General features: G+C 39.5%; 1 protein-coding gene across 3 annotated transcripts in view; it reads right to left on the bottom strand.

Annotated features, from left to right (window-relative positions):
• The window catches only part of Slc26a7 (solute carrier family 26 member 7), a 127202-nt gene that overhangs the window by 36703 nt on the left and 67635 nt on the right, over positions 1–22864 (bottom strand). For all 3 annotated transcript variants that reach the window (XM_037202388.1, XM_028871614.2, XM_037202389.1), the window contains 6 exons: positions 17997–18149; positions 14053–14135; positions 11868–12015; positions 9746–9859; positions 1705–1782; positions 635–730 (listed from right to left, as the gene is read on the bottom strand). In XM_037202388.1, coding sequence (XP_037058283.1) covers positions 635–730; positions 1705–1782; positions 9746–9859; positions 11868–12015; positions 14053–14135; positions 17997–18149 — 672 coding nt within the window. The remainder of the gene's footprint in view (positions 1–634; positions 731–1704; positions 1783–9745; positions 9860–11867; positions 12016–14052; positions 14136–17996; positions 18150–22864) is intronic.

The raw sequence follows: 22864 nt of genomic DNA, 5'->3' as shown, positions 1-22864 counted from the left end.
GAGTGCCGTGTAGGGCAGAACAGAGGCTACTCATGAGATTCTTCACTCACCCTGGAGAGTGGGAGGATATTTGGGGACACTTGTATGTAGGCTAGTTTCTCTAGAATGTAAGTACACTAAATATTTCTATTAGCCAAAACACACTTTCTCAGTGTTTAGTGTTATCTAATCTGTTCTGTTCCCAGAGATATCTTATTAATGTAATCCTCCCCACGGTTTAATCCATTTGGAAGACAAGTTGTAAGACTTTTTGGCATTAATGTAGACACCATTGAGATCCACCTTGTATCCACATATCATACATTTAATGCTGGGTTTTCATGCACATAATAGGTCATCATATTTCTCAGTGTGTATTTCCTCAGTAAGCTCTGCCTTCAAAATCAATCCATAATTTAAACTGGAACCCTCAATTCACTCAAATTAGCTAATATATCTTTGAAATTTTTCAAATTACATATTCATCAAAATAAGAAAAAAAAATTTCATGCTTTCATTCAAATTGTGAAAATCTAACTGGGCATACCCAAGTCTCAAATGGTTAACTGTGCTTCCTGCCAATGAAAGTATTAGAGTATATTTGGTAGCATGTGCTTAAGCCAAAGAGGAAATGTCTGGTCAAACTGCTACTTACCCAATCGATTTTATCCACATTCCAGTATTTTTTTAAATCCCGGAACTGTATTAACATTCCCTTCAGTCCCACAACAATAATGCTTGCAAGAACGCACTGCAAAGGAAAAATAAGTTGGGGAGAAGCAGGACAAAGATTTTAATGTGAGTTTAAAGGCACCAAGGTATTGTTGGTTGTTTTTCTAAAAGTAAATTCGTTGAGAAAAGTTGTCACCAATTAGGTTAAAGTAATATTTGCTTGTTCAAAATTAACTTATTTTGTGCTTTAGGGATACAACATCAATTTTAGGAACTCATGGGCAAAACTGTTGCAAATTGAAAAGAACAGATAAGAAAAATAAAAACTGAATTATGAAGGTGACTGTCACAAGGCTGGAGGTCCTTTTATTAGAGTCACTGTATTTTATTTTAAATACTTTTTTTACAGAAATTATACATTTGTCTCATATATTTCTTTACATGGGTCCTAATAGTAGTTATTTGTTTCACCAATAGATATTTATACCTGTGAAAAATGAACTTGAGTATTAGGCAATTATGTTATGGAATGGTACCTCTTCCTTGGAAAAACTAGGACTTAGAACACTGGAGGCTAAGACTGGGATGGCAGCTCAGATTGCTTGGGAGCCCAGGATTTATGATGGATTAGGTGAAGCATCAGTGTGGAGATCCACTGAATAAAAGATGTGTCTATGCTGTGAAAATGGATTTTGTCCTCCAGCCCAGAATCTGCAAAATTCTTTGAAAGCCTCTCTCTTTCCACCTGGGGTCAAACCAAAGAATTTGTGCATGCTCAGTTAGTACTCTACCATGGAGCTACACCGAGTCTCAGAAGTCTGCTTTTCATGAGATTATTTCTACTTCGCCCTGATGAGCCAGAGGACTGGCACCATTTCCTTCCCTTTCTCCCTCATGAATGTGGTATTTTTTCCACTTTTCCTTATACTCAATGTTCACTTAGGTAAAAGGATTTCCAGATTTAGTATTATTGGATTTATTCTCCCAGGATATTTAGTGCACAATAATTCTAATTAAAGGTCAAGAAGTATATCATAAAAAGCACTACTGTACCATAGGCAGCCAGTACAGCAAAGGTCCTATTGCATAGATGACTACAAGGATGGAAAGGCAAGATATTAGACAGGCCACCTGAAAAACACAAGACAGACAAAAAAAGAAAGCCTTGAACTCCACTGTTATTTCAAAGCTATGGGAATAGGGGCAAAAAACAAAATGTTGGCATATTGTTAAATTGCATGGACTGTCCTTATCTGCATTTTACAGTGAAGAGACATCAAATGTAACAGTTACCAAACTGGTACAACCAAATGAAATCAGTGATGAGACAAGTACACACACAAACAGGACACCATTTATTTGCACAGCACATCATAGCGGTGGCTGGTTGCAAGTGAGAGTGCGACTTCTGAGGAAAGTCCTACAGCCTGACACCACTCATTATTTTCTAGAAGGTCACGTGGGTAACCACTGAAGAATTCATAGCCTGGGGTTTTCTTCCGTTAATGACACATTTGCCCCAAAGTGTTTTCTCTCTCTCTCTCTCTCTCGCTCTCTCTCGCTCGCTCTCGCTCTCTCTCGCTCGCTCTCGCTCTCTCTCGCTCGCTCTCGCTCTCGCTCTCGCTCTCGCTCTCGCTCTCGCTCTCGCTCTCGCTCTCGCTCTCGCTCTCTCTCATTCCTCACAAGAAACTCTGGCAATGAAGTGGTCAGACGGGGTTGCAGGAGCAGCTCTGCCAGAACAAAAGACTTGATTTTACTAATCCCAAGTCTTTAGGATCATATCCTATCCCATGGGGCCTGCTGATAAAGGTCAAAAGGAACCACCTGCCTACCATAGCAATGACAGAGAACCTGATTTCCCAGAAGCAAAGTCCCTGACTTCATAAAAACATTTGGCCAGACTGCCATCATAAGAGGCCTTTCACTGGTCCTTAAAGGTATTCACTATGAAGATGGATCGTGTGTACTGGAAAGGCTTGAATTTAAATTAAATACATAAATAATTTCAAAATCCGGCAAGGGCAGTTGAAGGTCTCCAACAATGCTGTTGTGGCAACTGCAGGTACTTGGATACCGTTCCTTTTTGTACAGAGTAATACACATACTTACCAGAGACCTAGAAAGAATGGACAGGTTATAGGACATCCTCCAAACAGCAGTATAAAGCAAATGTGCGGGACCCAAAACCACTGTGATAAGAGAAGCTAGACACAAAAGATACAATTCTGTACCAATGACAATTTTTAAAAGAGAAAAATCATAGGATGCCAGGGGATGGAGGTAGGCACTAAAAGTTAAATATAATTAGACATGGGGAAATGCCTATTTTGAAATAACAGAAATATAGTTGTGTTGATACAGTGAGCTTTACATGAAAAGTCACGGTGTTTACTAGAGCTAATAAACCTCGAGAAGCCTGATTTGTAAGGGAGAAACTGAATGCATCTGAAACAACTGCTGGCTTGTCTGTGAGCACACCTGGAGTCATCCAGCGTGGTCTCAAACTTGCTGCCTTTGGAGGACCTGCTGTGGCAGGAGGGGTCGAAAAATAGGGGCATGATGATGATGACTCGGCTCATCAGACGTTCTCTTGGATTAGAACAGGACTGTATTAGTAGACACGTGGTTAAATGGACAGGAAACTACGCTAACTGTAGCTTTATCTCAGGTAAAACGTCAATGACATTTGTCCTCTCCATGAGACTTTTTCAGTCCAACACTTACAATGCACCTGCAAACAAATTCAGTCCTAGGAGCTGGAATGAATTCAAGCTCAAGTCAACATACCCAGGAAGGATCTGAGACACAGGGAGATGGGTGACTCATCCAAGGTCAGGAAGAAGGGAGGTGACATGTAAGAAGGAAATACCAAGTGTTTTATATCTTATTTATGTTATGTGTATAGATGTTTTCTCTGGATATGTTTGTGCACTACGGACCTGGTGCTCATGGAGGCCAGAAGAGGGCGTTGGATCCCCTGGAGCTGGACTTACAGATGGCTGCCACTAGGTGGGTGATAGGAATTGAACCTTGGTCCTCTAGAGAAGCAGCCAGTGTTCTAAGTTGCTGAGCTATCTCTCCAGCACAACTCCCTTATTTTTAAGTGAAAGCTTAATTTAGCACAAGCAGACATGTTTGGGCAATTCTTCTAACTCCTGTCAAGAATTGCTGGTGGTGGGAAAGTGTGAGTTTATAGGAAGATAGGGATATTGCAGCTCAGCAGGAAGGAGCAGGACCGGGAGGATCTGTTTCCCACTCACCTCTCTAGAGGAGGTCAAGTGACAATCTTGGTTTTAATAGTTTTAAACACTAACACTAAGCCGAATGACACCAAGCCCAATGCACAAACGCTGGATTGTCAAGGGTTTGCTTACTTGTTGAGTTTTGTTTTGTTTACTAACAATGTGTCCCTTTTTTCTCCTTGAACTGAAGTAGGACATGTATCACTCTTCTAATTTTAGATGTTGTCTCAGATTTAAAGTGGAGCATTTGGTTTCCAGCACTGGCAATGGGGACTGTGTGAACACATAATCAACTCAATTTGGCATTGTTCTAAGTGAGGCAGTTCAACAAGTGAGGGGTTTTCAGAACTATTTTTTAAAGTTCCTCATTAGATTACAGTCTACTAAGGATGCTATAAAAACTACACAACGACTAACTAGTGTTAAATAAATAAAGTGCAGCTCCTTGAGGCTCTTCACTAACAATATTCAATTTGTTTCTTTTTCCTGTCAGAAAAGAAACAGTGCGTAAGTAATTCCTCAGTAGGTTTCAGAAGGATTTAGGCTATAAATGCCGAAGGCAAGCATTCACATTCTTACCATCCACAAGGTATTTTCCTCTTCAGTACTTTCCATGCCATGCTGACTAAATGCTTCATGATAATTTTTGTTTTAAAATTTTAAGTAGTCATGTCTCAGAGTTAAGTCTGCATAAAAGTTAATGAAATCTTTATTTTCTTCATGTTTGATTACAAGGTTATATACATATGTATACATATATATATATATGTATATGCAAACATTACATATAAATTCTGTTTCAGAGGGCTGGGGGGATGAAGAAGTGTAGCATTTAATCTGTGCTGTCAATCTCAGCACCATTATAGATTGTTCATTATTTAGAATGATGACCACTAAAGGTATTAGTGTCCTCCATGGATACACAATACTTACTTGGAAAGAACAGATCACAATTGTTTGCTTCCCAAGCAGAAGTCAAATGATGCACAGATTTATGAAAAGTGGTGAAATCGTAAAAGAGATAGGAAAGAGCAGGAAGAAAGAATAAGAAGCAGGACACTAGGCAACATGGCTAAATTAAGACCTTGTAGAAGATGCAAGCAGTGAGCCTACTTCTGGAAGAATAAAAGGAATTCAGTTTTGCAAATTAGAGCCCAGAGGCAATCTTAGCGTTGCCAAACAGCATGCCAGCTGCTGTTTTCAGTTGTGGCTGCATAGCCTCTGCAGCAGATGCTGTCTGGCATCCCTCATGGTTCTGTGATCCTCCTGAAGACCCTGAAAAGCACTGATGTGTTTCTGCTGTTGGAAGTGAAGAGAAGCGTGCAAGAGAGGGAGCCAGGGGACACTGAGCTCCCGCCCAGAGTTAGCATTCCAGTTCAGATAGGAGGGAAGTAAGAAACAGTGTTCACTTGTGCTGTTTGTCTTACTCTCCCAAAGGCTGTTCTTAGATCCACAGGGAGAGCACAGCTAAGAGCACTTCCACATACGGAGGATGAATGTGTGTCTGTCTTTGACTACAGCACTTGCTACTAACTTATCAAGTATCTTTTATTATTCCTATTTAAACAATTTGATTAGATTTCTGAAACACTGAATGAAGTCTTTGCCTTCTATGCACTTACATAAAATAGTCCCAGATTCCCTGCCCAATAATCGCCATGTTAGCTCCTAAGTACTTGAAATGTGACTAGTCCATATTAATATTAGTCTGCACATGTAAAATATATACCAGATTCCTAAGCTTTATTGAAGAAAAAATACAAAAACAATATTGTATATAGTTCTTTAATCCTTGTTGAAATTATAATAATTTTATCATATTACACAAGTTAAATGTATTGAAGTCAATTTTAATAGGTTTTCTTTTTTAAGATGTGGCCACTATGTAATTTAAATTACTTGGGTAGCTCATATTATATTTCTGTTGAACGGGATTTTTTAAAGTATGTGATCAAATATCTGATTTTAAATAGAATCTTTCCAACAACAATGTACTCCAATACATTAAAATTTTATTAATGACCACACACACTGCCTTTGGTCTGTCTGACCAAACTCTCAGCAAACAACAGGGGTCTTGAGGGTGAACCACTGCAAACTGGATCCTTGGGCTGGCTGGTAAAGTCCATGGCATGTGAACAAAAGAACTGGGGTTCTGATGCCCAGAACCCACATCACAAAGGCTGGGCATGATCGCACATACTTATAATTCCAGTGCTAGGGACGAGGAGACAGGGGGATCCTGGGAACTCACTAGTCAGCCAGCCTAACCTACTTTGTAAGATTCACGCCAACAAGAGACCCTGTCTCTAAAATACAAGGTGAAAAGTTCTCGTGAAATGACACCCAGGGTTGACCTCTGGTCTCTGCACACACATGGCCATGTATACCTGCAAATGCACATGCATTTACATGCACATGAACATGGACAACCTACAAACACACAGAAAGACAGGCAGGCAGGCAAAGCTAAGCGATTGAGAAGGCTTGTCTAAGAAAGCACTAGAGTGAGTAGAAAAAATACATTTCTGAACTGTGCAAAGCCTTTTCTGGGACTGAAGGAAGAAATAAAATGATGGTGTTTTTGTTTTATCAGAAAGCTCACTCTTTGCTGTTGCTTGTAGAGCTGGGGATTGAATCCTGTGCACAGCAGACAAGTGCTCTATTATTAGCTACACCTCCAGCCTTAAATAGATAACTACACAGAAATTTCACAGTGAAGTATTCCTGTGAGAATACTGAAACTCTTGTAGGTGGTAAAGTAATTAATAAGGGTAATGTGCTTATCACCTGTGCTTTGAGGCACTGTAATTAATTAGATAAAAAGTTGAAGGGCTTCTATGTGTCCCAGGTTAATTTAGTGGGCATGCGTTCCAGGGCCTAGGAGAGGCAGAGCCACTGAAGGGCCTGCGCTGTGAAATCATGATGTGTGGGGAAAGGCTTTCACGAGTAGTCTGTTCAGAGCCAAACTCTGGAGACCTGGTTAGAACTCTCTTCAGCCACACCGGTTGTCAACTATACCTATATACACTCAGTGGTTACAACACAAAAGGTCTGAAATGGATACCAAATCATCCTCAATTTGAGCATGGACATTAGTTCGGATTCTCTGTGCAACTGAACAGACATGGTTGGGAAGCAGTTTTCACCTCAGTAAGCAGGTTATTCGGAGAATACTCTGCTGGTGGGCTTTAGTATTTTGCTAGATTCATTTCTTTTGAAGTTCAATACATAGTTTGCAGGAAAAAAAATATTTTATTAAGTAAGAAGCCTTTAGAAATGTTCTCTTGTTCTAACAGTTCAAACATGTAACTCCCCAGAACAAATCCCTCTTTCCCCATCCTAGTAAATGATGTTATTGACCTGCTCAGATTGTATACTTAGGACAAATTTTCTAAAGTGTTCTTTCTCTTAAGCACTCAATGTTGAAAGTTACAAAGGCTGATCAGAGTTTTCTTGTCACTGATACAGGGATAAGAAATGCATGCAAAGCACCTAAGGCCAGAGACAGCGCACGTCGTGGTGAAGCCACCTCAGGGGTGTATTTCAGCCTCTTTGTCCATAAGACAGTGACACTATCATCTTCCTCAAGCACCCTCAGCAAGTGAGGGCCAACTAGGATGAGAAAACCATCCCAGGAGAAGGCCGTCCCAGCCACACAGGTGTCTTTACTTAAAAACAATAAAACCGTAATAAAATCAATTGCAATCATTGACATTTCAAAAATATTTTTTTGTGTGCTTAGGTGTTTCACTAGTTCTGCATGTATTGATTAGTTTAATCTTTACAGAGTTATAATTCTCCTTGATCAGAGCAGTTGAGTTACTGGTGCAAGACCAGCCACCTGTATGTGATGGCACCGGAAGGCAAGCCTAGCTTCTAGAACCTACTCAATATTTTTCGTTCATTGAGCCTAAACATGAAAATAACCAACCTAACGTAATCCATTTTTATAAGAGATCCTTAGGAAAATCTATAGAAGCCTAGACTGTTACAGGAAGGATTCATGAAAGTAAATGATCACAAACATTTAAGAGTAATTCACAAAAAAAAGGTTTGTGCCAACCAAGAGACACTATGAACCTATATTTGAATGTGAGAAATCCAAGCTTACATAAGAATTTTGCTTCTTAAGTTATGGTTATTATTTGTTAAACTGTAATGTATTCAAAATTGATGGTTATGTGTCCCTCTGCTCTATGGTGTATAATATCAGTCTTACTCACTACTTTATTATTTATCTGTATTTATATTGGTACTTGCCCCCAAGGTTGCAAATCTACACTTTTCTTATGCATTTTCTACAGCTTAAAAACTATATTAAATATAAGATAAACCTCTAATAAAAGTTTGAATTTTCACATAAAATAGGTTATGGATTCTCATTCAATTCTTATTTTATGCATGGATTGTTTAATAATGGTTAGTTGTTATTGTCAATTTCTTACGATATACATCAATTTTCTTGATTGGTCATTGGTTAAGAGTGCAATCACTCTGAGTTTAAATCCAAGCTTTGCCATTCCCTAGGTCTATGACCTGGTATTGTATAGCAGTTTGCAGAGAAGCTCCTTAAGCCAGAAAATAAACAACTCAAAGTAGCTTCAGGAAGCTCCTGAAACTGACCAGATTTAGTAGGCCCCTCCCTTCCAAGAGTAAACAATAAAAGCTGCAGAGAGTCAGCTGCGGACAAGCAAAGCTGCAAATACCCTGAGACCAGACCAGCTGCCTGGAAGAAGCAGAAACCAGTTAGCTAAGCTACTTGAAAAGGTTTAGACCAACCGAGGCACGTGGAAAGGACACTCTCCAACCTATTGAGCTGCCTGCAGACTGTGCAGTGTGTTCCCAACTACCAGCTTTTGTGAGCTGTCATCCATGCTGGGGTGGGCTTTGGTGGTACATCCGTCTTTGAGTCATTTCTGCGCTTGTAAGTAATCCCTCACACATATTACTATATGCAACCCCAATAAAACTCATTAGTTCTCCAAGTTGGACTTTGTTGGTATCTGCACTGTGCATACATAGATCTATTGTGGGATCCTTATCTGAGATGAATAGATGTGTATGTGTGTTGGGTCTCCCTAGGAAAAGTTTTGTTACACAACACCTGGATCAATTACTTCAGCCACATTTCCCTCAACTTTCTCACATAGAAATGGAGAACAATTTTACAACTTTCAATGAGTTGCCTAAGAGACTGAGTCCATTTATATAAAAAATTAGACACATAATGCCTGACACATAATTCAATATTGTTTCCACCACCAACCATCAGTACCATCATCTCTATCATCATCATCATCATCATCATCATCATCACTCTGCCATTATGCAGCATAATGCCTAATATATGAGGCTCGCAAAAAAGAATCCTTTTGAGTGTTTTTTTAATCCCAAATATTCACATATATAGAATGGTACTTTGGCACATTTGCTCATTGCTATACATGCAATGTTAGTGTTGAGAACTGATTCTGCATAGACTTGATTATCTTTTATTTCAAGGAAGTAAGCAAATAGAAAAAGAAAGAAAGAAAAAGAGAAAGTCATCGAGACTGGTTAGGTTAACTGAGACACCACTAGATGGAGCCCCGGCTTCAAGATTGCTAATAATAGAGCTGCCATGGGTGCAGTTTGCTCCTTGAATCATTGAGCCTGTGGGAAAGTCATTAATGGGGAAAGATAAGAAAAAGAGGGGGAGAGAGAATGGGAAAGAGGGAGCAGGAGAGGGAGGGAGGATTCCTAGAAGCTGCTTAGAAAGTACAAATTAGCAACATTTTCAAGGTACCTCTTCTGGTCTGAGAAGGGACGGTGGCCCCACAGCCCCTCTTTCCCTGCGGAACGGTTGTTACCTGTGTCCTGGCTCCTGTGCTGTACAGAGCAGCCGTCCTTCCCATGGCAGCAGCACTTGGGATACAGAAGAAAAATGAAGGGATCACATTGCTGAGGCCGTGGGCCAAAAATTCCTGCAAGATTAGTTATGAGAGAATAGAACATTTCTTTATCACAATCTCCTTCTAGAGTCCCAGGTACAATTTGCCAAAGAATGAAGCTTGTTTATGCTCAGTTACTGTTCTTCTCATCAGTTGAGATGCAACAGTTTATAATAAAAATAGTCAATGTTCATTGACTGTTTGTAATCCTCCAAGACTATTCTGAGCACATCACTCTTTCAACTCTGACAACAAACTTGTGAGGAAATTCTATTTACTCATGATTTCCATCATCCATGTCTATATTTTCAGTCACACCAGTCAGTCTCTGTTCCTACCCTTTCCTCACAACTTCTGCCTGACTAACTCCAATGACTCCTTCTTCCCTTACCTGGTATAAAGATGCATTTGCCACAGTTACTATTTCACCTTTCTTTAAAAAATCCCTTCCATTGGCTTCTTGGACCTCACACTCCAAGTTTCCCTCCAGCTCTCTGCTGTCACTTCTCAGTTTCCTTTGTTATCTAACCAGTTGCCAATGTAGGGCTGTTTGTCTTGTGTATCTACATCTTAACTACACAGATACAAACAGACAGCTCCCACATTTACATCTTCAGCGTGGACTCCTCTCCTGAACTTCAGACTCCCATGTCCAACCTGTTATTTGGCATCCACATTTGATGGCTAATGAAAACTCGGTAACTGGTCTACAGGGCCCTCGAATCCCAATCACATCCTCCCATGTCTGGCCCCCAACTGTACAGCTATCCATGACTCTTCCCAGAAACTCCAGATGCAATCCAGTGTGCATCCACATGGGCTTTTCCTCACCAGGGCCTGCTCCAGTCACCATGCTTCTACTGGATAAATGAAAACTCCTCCTAACACCCTGCCTGCCCCTATTGGCACCAGTTACTGGAAACAATCATCTCTGGCCTCGGAGAGATGTGGTTCTGACAAGAAAATATAGACAGCGAATAGACAGACTTAGACAGCAAGTAGAGAAGGGTGTAGAGAGGCCTGGATTTGAGGAGTTTGGTCAATAGAGGTCTTCCTATGAAGTGAGGATCTGAATGAGAAACTTGTACAGATGTGTGAGGGAGCAGGATTCACAGGAAATAGAACTGTGAGTGCAAAATTCCCCAGCCAGAATCCCGACTAGTGAGTTCAAAGAAGATACAGAAAGTGTGGCTAGGACATATCATAAGAGACCAGATAAGAAATGGGATCCTGAAGACATACAGCCGTGTAAGTCATGGCAATGAGGTCTGTGATTTGAGCGTGAAAGGAGGAAGTCCCTGAGAGTTTCTGAGTGGATGAAAACATTCATCAAAGCAGTTCATTATTTTATCCTTGGAACCTACAGCAGGGCTTAATATCCACATATCCGGAGAGAACTGAGGCGGATGACCTCAGCATGAGTTCTGTGTGCAGGTGGCAGTGTGCTTGTAGGTAGGACACTGCGGCTTCTGTGCAGGCCCCCAGAGCAGTGTGGGGCCTTGCGGCGTGACAAAGATACTGGGAGAAACAGATTCAGTAAACAAGTACGCACGCACTCTCAAGTATGCAGGAACAGGACTTCACACCCTGTAGTGCTGATATATTAGTTATGTGTCATGAAATGACAAATATGCTTGGCGACTCTCCTAAAACCAAATAAAAGAACATGATGGTGTATGTTTCTAAAAATGTGTTTTAAGGGTCAATGAGATAACTCAGCAGGTGAAGGCACTTGCTACAAAACCTGATGATCTCATTCCATCCCAGGCCCCACACAGTGAAGGAAAGAACTGAATCCTGGAGGCTGTCCTCTGACACACATGCAAATAAAAGGAGGGAATGAACAAATTAATGTATTATAAGCTGGGAACACTAGACTCTCAGCTTCCGGGAATGACTCGGAGACTCTATTGCTTTCTTCGGTCCATTCTTGCTACACATTAGAAAATTTGTATTTTCAAACATTTGACCTTTTCAGTATCTAAGCATCTACAGAGCAGTAAAACACACTGGCTAGAGAGGGGCTGGGGGCACACTCTACCTGGTTGTCATCAACTGAATATTTGAACTTCTTGGCAGATCCTTGAGCGAGAGACAGTGAGGCCACATAGCCTACAAGTGCAACTCCAAAAGCTTCAGTGAGCACGGCGGAGAGGATGTTCATGGGTGGAGCACGGGGTGGAGGAATCCTATGGAGAGGGAGACTGGATTGAAGCCACCAACCTTCCTGTCATTTCTGTTAACAACTTGCCATGAATTCCACTGCAGTATGTTTCTAAAGTTTGCATGGAATACGTGAAACCTCCAAGGGAAAAACTAAGCATTCATTTCCGGAGAAGCCCTGTCATTTCGCCATTATTTAGCAGAGAAGCAAAACTGTAGGAAACACCACAGGGAGAGCCCCGTGCACTTAGCTGACACTCACGCCAAGGGAATTCAGGTCATACCGCAGAAATTCTGACTTGACAGAAGTTTCTTGTAGGAAACAAAAGCATATCTGGGCCTTCGTTTCATTTGAACTTTTCCAAATATTTATTTGGCTGGCACTGGAGCTGGGTTTCCTCCCTTGAATGCTGCAGAGTTTCAGGCAAACACTGGCTTACTTTACTGTCGGCTAATCTCCAAATATGCCGTTGACTTCATTAAGGTAATTACATTTTTAACTCAATCCTTTCATGAGACAGTTAATCATGGCTTACACAAACTAAAGAAAATATGTAGGAAGAACTCATCTACTCTCTATTGCAAAATAGACCACACTTAACTTCATTTCAAAGAAGTCTTTAAAACATTTCTCAGATAATACCCAGCCATTATGTCTTATTGGCCCTTGAAAACCATGTAAGCCAAATGACCACTTATGTATCCCTTATCATTTTGGGAGACTTATCCCCCCCCACACACACATCCAAAGAATCCCTATGGTAAAAATAAAAGAAAAGGGAGAAGTGATTTCATACTGGTTGGTATCTTACTATCTAGTGTGTGAGTAGAGTGTGGGCTCTTTCTCATTAACTGTTTCATTCAATTTTCCCCAACAACCTCAAATCAAGTTCACCGCAACCACTGTAGGGATGGGAAAATGTTTGGAGGAAGGTTACAAGGGGAACAGCTGAACTGGGCTTTGGTCTCTGCTCCTGTTTTTCAAAGCCATGCATTTTTGCAATTTCTTAAGAGTGTTTCTAGAAAGGGAATTCAAGTAAGGGTGAACAAGGATAGATGGAAGACAGTCATGAATTTTTGTTACCCACTTACTAACCCTTATTCTCAAAACAGATTTTTATGAATACGCTTGCTAAGATACATATTATACAAAACTTGAAGAAATGGAACTCTTATTTCATTAAAGTTAAATGTAATTAATAACAACTGGACTGAAGAAAAAAACAATTAATTGGCTTTCAAAGGAAAGACAGGGAACCTTTAGGAAACTAGGGATGATTGAGGAAACTCTCCTTTACCTGCATTTGCATAGGCCAGTAAACACAGGATTTCTTAAAAGTTTCTGAGAATTTTTCTATTATTTCTTTGTTTTAAGGGGGTGAAAAATAAAATATAGAAGACCCAACGACTCTTAACTTTGTTTCAAAATTTTTACACATTTGTGTTACACAGCCTAGAAGAAGGGACTAAGTCCTAAGGTGCACATTTTTCTCTCCTTTTCAGGCTGTTTTTTGGAAGGACCTTTGTCCTTTCACGATGTTAAATATGGGAAACATTCTCTTGAAGCCTAGTGGAAAACTAAAGAGAGGTGGAGAGCCAGGCCAGTTCTACCTTGCCCTTCTCTGTAACTCTCTACTCAAGCCCATGGGCTTCCAGTTCCACAGGATGCTTGCTTACACTTATCATAACTTAAGTGAAATAAAAATGACCACAAGAACATGTGTGGCTGAGGAATTAAGTTGGGCCAAGTCCAGAAAATTGCAAATTTAGCAACCTCCATTATTTTTTTAGCCATATCTTTGTAAATACTTTTGGAATCTTTTACTTGAAGCAATGCTGCATAAGACAATTACATGCTTATTTAATAACATGTTAGCTTATAACCTAAAAAATTACTGTTTTTCTCCACATGTTGGTTTTGTCATTTATAATAAAAATTAATTAGAATTTTGCCTCATACAGCCACAAAAAGAAATGAAATCCATACGTACCTAGGTCCAGGCCCTTTGAACACCAAAAACAAACACTCAGATAAAGACATATTAAAAGAAAGGCTACATTACCCATTTGGAATGTGTCCAACTACTTCTAATCCATATGTGTTTTCCATGTTGGTACAATAGCAAGCAAATGAGGCAGCAATGATCTGTGTGGTTCCATACAAAAAAAAAAAAAGAAAAACATACATATGTGTGTGTGTGTGTATGCATTACTAGCTGGCTTTCAAATACCTAAGACCACTTAAAAATACACATTATATGTCCCATAATTACTATTTATTAATGAAATGCTAAGAGTTAAGCCAGGAGCGGGGTTGCATATCTGTAATCCTAGCTGTCAGGATGCTGAGACATGAGGATCTCAAATTTGAGAGCAGCCTGGGCTATACAGTAGTTCCTGGGTCACAAAGAAAGAAAAAAGAAAAGAAAAGAAAAATAGGGGCAAAGGTAAGGAGAAAATGATTAACAGGCACAGGGTGAACTTGATTAGGAAGCATTAGCTTCTGAGGTCTTAGAACACAGTTCAATAAATATCCACCATTGATGATGATTAACTGTGTATTCTAAAATCTCTGATAAAAAAGGACTTAGAATGTTCCAATACAAAAGAATGCAAAATAACCAAGCCAATGGCTATGCCAATGATTTTGATCTGATAATTAAACTGTAAACACAATGTCACTCTGAACTAATTATTATGCATAGTCACCAATCATGTGTCAAGTACAATTCTAAAATAACTTCTAAAATTCAAGATGTCCCTCTGATTTTTCAAAGTACAGTCTGTACAATCTCATGGTTTTTCTCACATTCTCTTTGTACTCACCCAAGTATGTCCAGTTTTGAAAGGCACAAAATGTAGTGGTGGTGGTGGTGGTGGTGGTGGTGGTGTGTGTGTGTGTGCATGTACTGCATTTCAACCTACTTTTCTCTCATGACATGAAAGAATGCTTTGTGAGAACATTATCCCTCTGTGAGAGCTACCTCTCGAGAGCATAAAGTACTGTTCAATATTCTTACTCTGCTAGTAGTAAATGCTGATTTACAGCCTCATTTTTTTTTTTTAATTTGAGGCTTTATCTCCTTCATGAAGTAAAACATGCCAGTTCCCAGCCTGGTGGGACAAACGACTTTCAGATAGCCCTCAAGGAGATTCAGATAACTTATTTTGATGTTATTGAGATATTCAAGCAAGGTCACTTGCTCTGTCTACAATCATAGTCAGTGTGTCTATATGTGCATGCGCATTTGTGTTACATGTGTGCATACATATTTGCCTGTGTGCAAATGCACAAGGATTCTTGTACATGTAGAGGACCAAAGTTAATATTTTTCTGCTATTCCTCCTTATTTGTTGAGATGGGGTCTCTCAATCAAGCCCAGAGTTTCTCTATATGGCTAATCTGGACAGCCAGTTCATCCTGGGGATCCCCTATTACCATCTTCCAAGGCTGGAATTACAGGCGGCCTGGGTGGCACTTAGAAGAGTTCTGGGTATCTGAACGCTAGTCCTCACACTTTTGCACTTAACAGATGAACTAGCTCCTCAGCCCCACAATCATCTGTAAGCACATGCCAGAGCCAGGTCAGCCTCTGTCGTATTGGCGATGTCCCCGAGCATCTTCCACCCATTTTCACAGTCTTTCATCTCAGCTCTGGGACTTCCAGGTTGTCTAATCTGAGGCACTTTCTTTACATTATGTCAATTTCTGCTCCCTGAGAACGTAGCCTGGGCCTTTTAGGTTGATCTGAAAAGATGCTGACAATAGTTTATGTCAGTTCTTCTGACCTGTTACTACATCATTTCATGACTGTGTTGGGTTGTGGTCAAATTATATTTGGGATCCTAAATAAAAATGGCAAAAAAACCTACTAAATTGGGCTACTAAAAGAATAACAATTGGAATAAAGTAAAAACTAGTTTTATCACCTAAAATGAACCTTGAGAAGTCTTCTATAGACAAATAGAAATGAAACAATAAAAAAGAGTATAAAAGGATTCATCTTCTTAAAATGGATACATCAATCATATACTTAAAGTACAAATTTCCCATAAGTATGGCCAGAGAAAAAGCATAACAAAATTATACCATCAAATAAGGATCATCTAACAATCAATGCTCAATACTAAGTAGTAGTCTTTGTAGTTATGTTCCTAACTATGCCTTCAGCTGATGTTTAACTGAATTTACAAAAGTTTCTAAAGCATCAAATGTGCTTAAAAAGTAAAATAGTATTTTGGATTTAACAAAGAAAAGGCAAGAATAAACTATATAGATATTAATGTGATATAATAGTTATTTCTAAGTTACTGAAATGGTCAGGGAGATAGCAAGCACCCTGCTTCCTTGCTGTATTTTGATAACATGATTCAGTTTCTTTATCCTGAGTTCACCAGTTCCTCTTTAGTATTTTGTTAGTATTATAGGTATATACAGGCCAGTGTGGCTCTTTGGCTCTTCGACATGGGCAGGAAGGGATTCTGCCCCGGTTGCTAAAGATAGTTCTAATCTGACTCTCCTCCAACTGTCACATTCCCTATAAATCGGAAGCTTTATTAAAAAAAGAAGAAGAAGAAGAAGAAGAAGAAGAAGAAGAAGAAGAAGAAGAAGAAGAAGAAGAAGAGGTGCCCAACTCAAATTCTACCCTTGTTTCTCTTCCATGCTGCAGACACTCAAGTATCTGTCATTCCCTGCCTATACAGTATCAGCCTGGTTGTGGCAGATCTTCCTTACCAGAGCGACCCAGGGAAGACCAAGGGGCAGTGATGGTGAGGTGGACATGTCCAAAACTTGACAGTGGTTCAGGGGTATCCACATGTGTATATAGGATACCTTATGAGTGTGATGAAGCTGGCGGGGGAGGGATAAGGCAAGCCTAGAATGGATCTACTCATGCGGCCACGTTCTCTCAGACTCACTGGAGTAGAATTCTCTGTTCTAACCTGCTTTCTAAGGTCATCACTGAGATACAGTAGTTGAGGTAAAAAATGAGTAACAACAACAACAAAAAAAAAAAACAGAACCTGCTTTCTTTAACTTCATGTTCTCCGACTTTTAAGTATTTGGGCTTGCACTGGGGTTCTTACCAAGAGTCTTGAAAGTCCATGCCATCTCAAGAATATCTGTCATTTTAGAAATGATCCTTTCCAATTTTTTAGAGAATGTCAGATGCTTTATGACTAGGTTAGGGACATGTCTCCTGAAGGTTATTTTCAAATTTTGATTTTATAAAACTTTTAATATAGCTTTCCAAGATACAACGGACATTTCTAAACCTCTTCCAAACTTTGGGGTGAGATGGCATGGATCTTGCCATCAAAATTTTAATCAATGAAGTTATTTGGATACCATTTATAATATACATGAAAATCCAAGGACCACTTAAAGCTCATTAACGTAGACTGTGGTCATGTCAATGTGATATTTTACTAAGTGCTCCTGGGAAAGGCTCTTAAAACTTCCATCTTTAGAAGCAAGATATGATGTATTTTTCCAGTCACAAACATATTTTGAAGAACCAGCCCTGGCCAATGAAAATCCTGAGCATCTTTTCAGAGAGGTAAAATTAGTTCAGTAACAGGAAAATCAATAAACGTTCCAATCATTAATGAGTATTTGCCAGATAATAGTTTAATATGTGTCACAGAAGTGTCATGGCAATAGCACAGGGTGTCATATTTTATTATTTTGCATAAGATCATACCCAATATCATTGGAGACTCACTCTTAGATATGTCTCTTATAAGATCTCAGGCAATGTGCCCTCTTATTTTTACAAAAAATTGAAAGCATATGAGAAATGCTGTGTAAATTGAAAACATATGTCCTTCTTTTTTAAAATTATTGACTCAAAATGTTTCTTACATTAATGTATATCCATGCAAATTAGTCTTTCATTAATGAGACGCAGGAATGGCTGTGAGTTACTGTAGAAAATATAGTGAGCATCTGCAGACTTTACCCTTGCCCCTGAAAACAACTAAGTGTTGTTGATTGCATACTTACCAAAACCAAGTCGACAGGAAGAACAACTTTGATTTTTCTTTTAAACTGTTCATTGAGCTCTTTAACGAGAACAAGGACAACGATGCTCAGCAAGGATAAGAGCAGAGCTTCCAGCTGAACAGACTTGATGTTCTCAAAAACATATGCATAAATCTACAGGAATGAGAAAGGAACAAAGTCAGGAAGTCAGGACTGCCCACAAAACCCTGAGTGCAAACCTGGACCTAAATAAACTCCATGGTGCTTTACTAAAAACCCCTAATGACTGGAAGATGCAAAGATAGGGAGAAGAATAAGTACTGGAAGAGAAAGCTATGTTTTCATGCATAAAATTCTCTTGTCCTTCATTCTTCCATCAAACTCAGGTCAACTACGTACGACACTAATAGAGAAAATGAATCCCCTGGCTCCTTCCTTGGCATGTGAATGAGCAAAGAGACCCCCACCTTTTGAATCCCACCACTCTCCCAAATTTAACAGAAACACACACACACACACACACACACACACACACACACACACGTCAAGAGCTGGTATTTAATTGACATCAGATACTTGGCTTATTATAATCTGTTACCATGTTCTCAGCTACTCTGCATTTGTTTGTTTATCACCACATATGTATGACAGTGCTAGGCCGACCATGTTGAACAATTTAGAAACAGCCTTAACATTCACAGACTTCACCATACAATGTAGGGACTACTGCTAAATTAACCAATTAGTACAACATTATGGTAATAACATGGTTTGGATACCTGAAGTATATGACTGAATGTGTGAACAATGAGGGCAGCCCTTCCAAAACCAGTAAACGGGAACAGAACAGGCAACAGATAGGAAGAGGTGGGGGAAGGAGTCTGTGGAAATATTTTGCATTAACGTCACATTTATAAAACTCAGAGCCTAGACTGTGATTAAAGTAGTGCATGACTTTTGAAAACGCATGGTCAAGAAACCAGTACATTGGGAGAATCAGTCTCCGGAGATGGCTCTCTCTGATGGCTCAGAATTCCACAGCTCAGAACCCACATTCAAAAGCCTGAGCAATGACATGTGTCTATGAGCTACGCACTGGAAAGGCAGACAGGAAGATCTCGGGAGCATGCTGGACAGCCAGCCTAGACATGCCTCTAAGCTCCAGATTCAGTGAGAGACCCTGTCTCAAACAATAAGGCAGAGATCAATTATCAATTGAAGAAGACACCGTGGTACTGACCTTTGCCCTCCAGATGCCTGTGCACCCACCACAGGGAGAGAGAGAGAGAGAGGGAGAGAGAGAGAGAGAGAGAGAGAGAGAGAGAGAGAGAGAGAGAGAGAGAGAGAGAAATATGCTACCATCAAACAATTTGTGACTATGAAGAAGGTATAATAATAACACATTAATATTTGATACTCACTGCTGTTAATCTCAGCAGAAAAATAAATTTAGATAAAGTCAAGGAAAAGAATAAAATTAAAATCTGCATAAAGTTGAGAGCTTGCATTTATTCAACTAAATGTCAAAAACATTTCGCTCAATAATTTAGTTTTGTGGGTACTTGCTTACCTGCCAGGTTGACTTGAGTTAAGACACATATTTTAAGGAATTCTAAATTATGTGTGAAGGAGAAAAAAATAACTAATTTAAATCTAACCTTTGCTCTATATAAACATTTGATATTAAGCAGCCTCATTTGAATATTGCCTTTTAATTTGATTTTGCGTGTATATAGACTAATGTTTATCCTCCCCCTTCTTGGCCATACCTGAATTGTACATATTGAGCATGGTCACTAACTTCCTAATAATCCTGACAAAGAAACTATAGTGAAGCTTCACTGGGTGAAAACAACTCAAGCAATATCAGGTTGTCCAAACTGCACTTTAACTTAAAGAGAAAGTAATAATAATTAATAATAATAACAACAACAACAAACAACCATCCATGTGTAATCAGATACATTCATTTAGAAATACATCACAGAACACGGAACAGGTAGTTTTGCTTGGTGCTGCTCATACCACTATACCTATTCAGTGCCATTTGGAAGATTTTCAGCACTGCACTGTAGCAGGAATCTTAAAAGTTCTTATTAATAAAATCAAACCCAAGGCGAGTTATTGGGGTCCATGCTGGTAGATCAGAGAGACAGAACAAGCCACAGCTATCTCACCTTGCCAGATCCTCAGCTGGTCTTGTCTCCTCAGACTGGAGGCCTCTGAGTCCTCATCCCAATGGCTCTCAGCTGAACTACTGCTCAAAAGCCTGAATGCTTAACCAGCCAAATGCTTAACCAGCCAAAAGCTTCTAGTTTCTGGTCCTCACGCCTTATATATCTTCCTGCTTTCTACCACCACTCCCTGGGATTAAAGGCTGGCTTTCTGGGATTAAAGGCGTGTCACCATGCTTGGCTATTTCCAATGTGGCCTTGAACTCACAGAGATCCAGAGGGATTTCTATCTCTGGAATGCTAGGATTAAAGGTGTGAGTGCCACCATTTTCTAGCCTTTGTATCTAGTGGCTGTCTGTTCTCTGACCCCAGATAAATTTATTAAGGTACACAATATTTTGGGGAACACAATACCACCACACTGCACTATCATTGGTACATGAGATGCAAATAATACTTTTCCTATCTGTTACTACACATTGTGGATGAAAGTTGTTCACAGCATTCCTACAAGTGAAGAAACAATCCATTTTTCTTATTTACCTACAACTCAAAGCCCAAGATAAAAATGCAGTCAGGAGGCTGTAGAGATGGCTCAGTGAGCACCAACTGGTCTTTCAGAGGACCTATGTTTGATTCCAGGCAACCACATGGCAGCTGACAACTGTACCTCCAGTTTCAGGGGATCCAGTACCCTCTTCTGGCCTATGCAGGCACTGCAGGTGAATGGTGCACACATATACACTCAGGCAAAACACCCATACACACAAAATCAAAATTGAATTAATTTTAAAAAATCAGAAATATAACGGTTTCCTCAGTGCGATATATTCCAATGAGTATGGGCATAAGCAGAGTGTCAAGAAATTCCCTCAAAATACAAGTCTCTGTCCAGTGGTTTGAGGATAAGTGAGAATATTATTGAGATTATTTGTCCAAAACAGCCAATCATCCAAATGTCTTAAAGCACTTATATTATTCTTTATGCCTTTTGCCCATGAGATTAAAAGTATGCCATGACAATGAAGCTCCCAATCCATACCAGATTTTTATGTAATGTGCATTTTGAGAACATATGTTTGCAGTAATACAAATGACCACCCCAGAATGAAAGGAATGAGAGCCCCCCTCGGGGATTTTATTGTCTGTCTGGATTAAACTACAGCTCGTCAAACAAAGCATGTCTTACAAGATGCTCCAGAAGAGGGGGGGGGGGTTGGGTGGGCAAAGACTCATTAAAACAAGAACACAGAGCATAATAGGAGAACAGGCTGGGAGGAGTCCTAATGACTGTCATGTGGACCCACTGAGAGAAGTCACAAGCTAAATCAGCTTATGGAATATGGGTGGCACATGCGGATGCTGCAGAGCTGGAGGTAAGGGTGGACACAGGCATTTCTATATGATCACCTAATAGTGCTCTAGGTATCCTAAACACATGGTGAGCTTCTTTTTCCTATACATCTGGTTGTCTCGATATGCTGGTGCACACTCTCTACACGAGTTAAAAATTCCTGAAGGGATCATCATTGACTTCTCAGAGTTCAGAGAAGCAACAGCAATGCTGTACAGATGAATAACCAAGTTTGTTAGAACTGACTGATCAACTTAATAAATTAGTTCAGCGCTTCTGAGACTATAACACTAGTGTGTTATAAGACATAAAATGGAAATCCATATATATGTAAACAAATCCATTTTGAGACAGCTCAGAGAGTGAAAATTACTTATTTGCTGCATATACATTGCTACATTAATTTATTTAGATGTGAGGTTTTTATGAAACACTACATAGGTACTTTTTACACTCATGTTTTTAGCTGAGTTGGCCATTTTTTCTAAGTTTGTCTATTTTTACAGTGATGGACTCTCAACTCCTTGAATAGCATTTGAAAGAAAGTAACACTGCCGAGTGAATTAACATTCTGTTCTAATATAGCAAAAGTAACAATATGCCTCTGGATGGGAGAGAGCAGAACATGACTAAGACTCTGAAAGAGGAAAGGTTGGATCCTGTATAAATGCCTTCTTTTCTCACTGTGGAAGCTTGGGCTAAGCCTCTGAGGTGGGTCTGTAGTTATGGCTGCATCCACTCCTGCTGACTGAGGTTCTATTTTGTGGGAAGCAATGAGATAAGTACTAGTTACTACCACAGAAAATTCCAAGTAATCTATCTTTGGTGTGGTCGATCTGATACAAATGATCAAATACTTAGTACATAAATTGTATAAGAATGAAGTAAACTGAAGGCAGAAAAAGCTCATAGTATTAGCTAACTAAAAAGCAAAAGGCCTCCCTGAAATCACACCCATTCAGTTGTTTTTCACTGCACTGTAAATATCTTAGAGTATGAGGACAACATTGATAATAAGTATTCATTAGTAATTCTGGAATACCTACAAGGGGATCACGCAGAACACTTGGATAAATTATTTCCATGAGAAATGAAACACATAAAACCTTCAGTATCATTTATTCTGCCCGTGCCACCTCTGGACTAAGGATCTGTCACTGGTCTCATTTCACTAGGAAAACAGGAGAGTATCAGTAAAACCAGAGCATTTTGCTACACGTCAGCATTCTATTTTAATAGTAGGTACAAACTAATAACTCTGGCTCTATGGGTCTTAATTTTAAATATATGATTTTGAGTTAGTCATCAACCACAAGGCCAGGACTTTTTCCAGAGGAAAAAAATTACCAACATTCACACAT

The sequence above is a fragment of the Peromyscus leucopus genome, chromosome 2 (assembly GCF_004664715.2).
Source record: "Peromyscus leucopus breed LL Stock chromosome 2, UCI_PerLeu_2.1, whole genome shotgun sequence".
Lineage (NCBI taxonomy): Eukaryota > Metazoa > Chordata > Mammalia > Rodentia > Cricetidae > Peromyscus > Peromyscus leucopus.
This window is presented reverse-complemented; position numbering and strand designations above follow the sequence as displayed.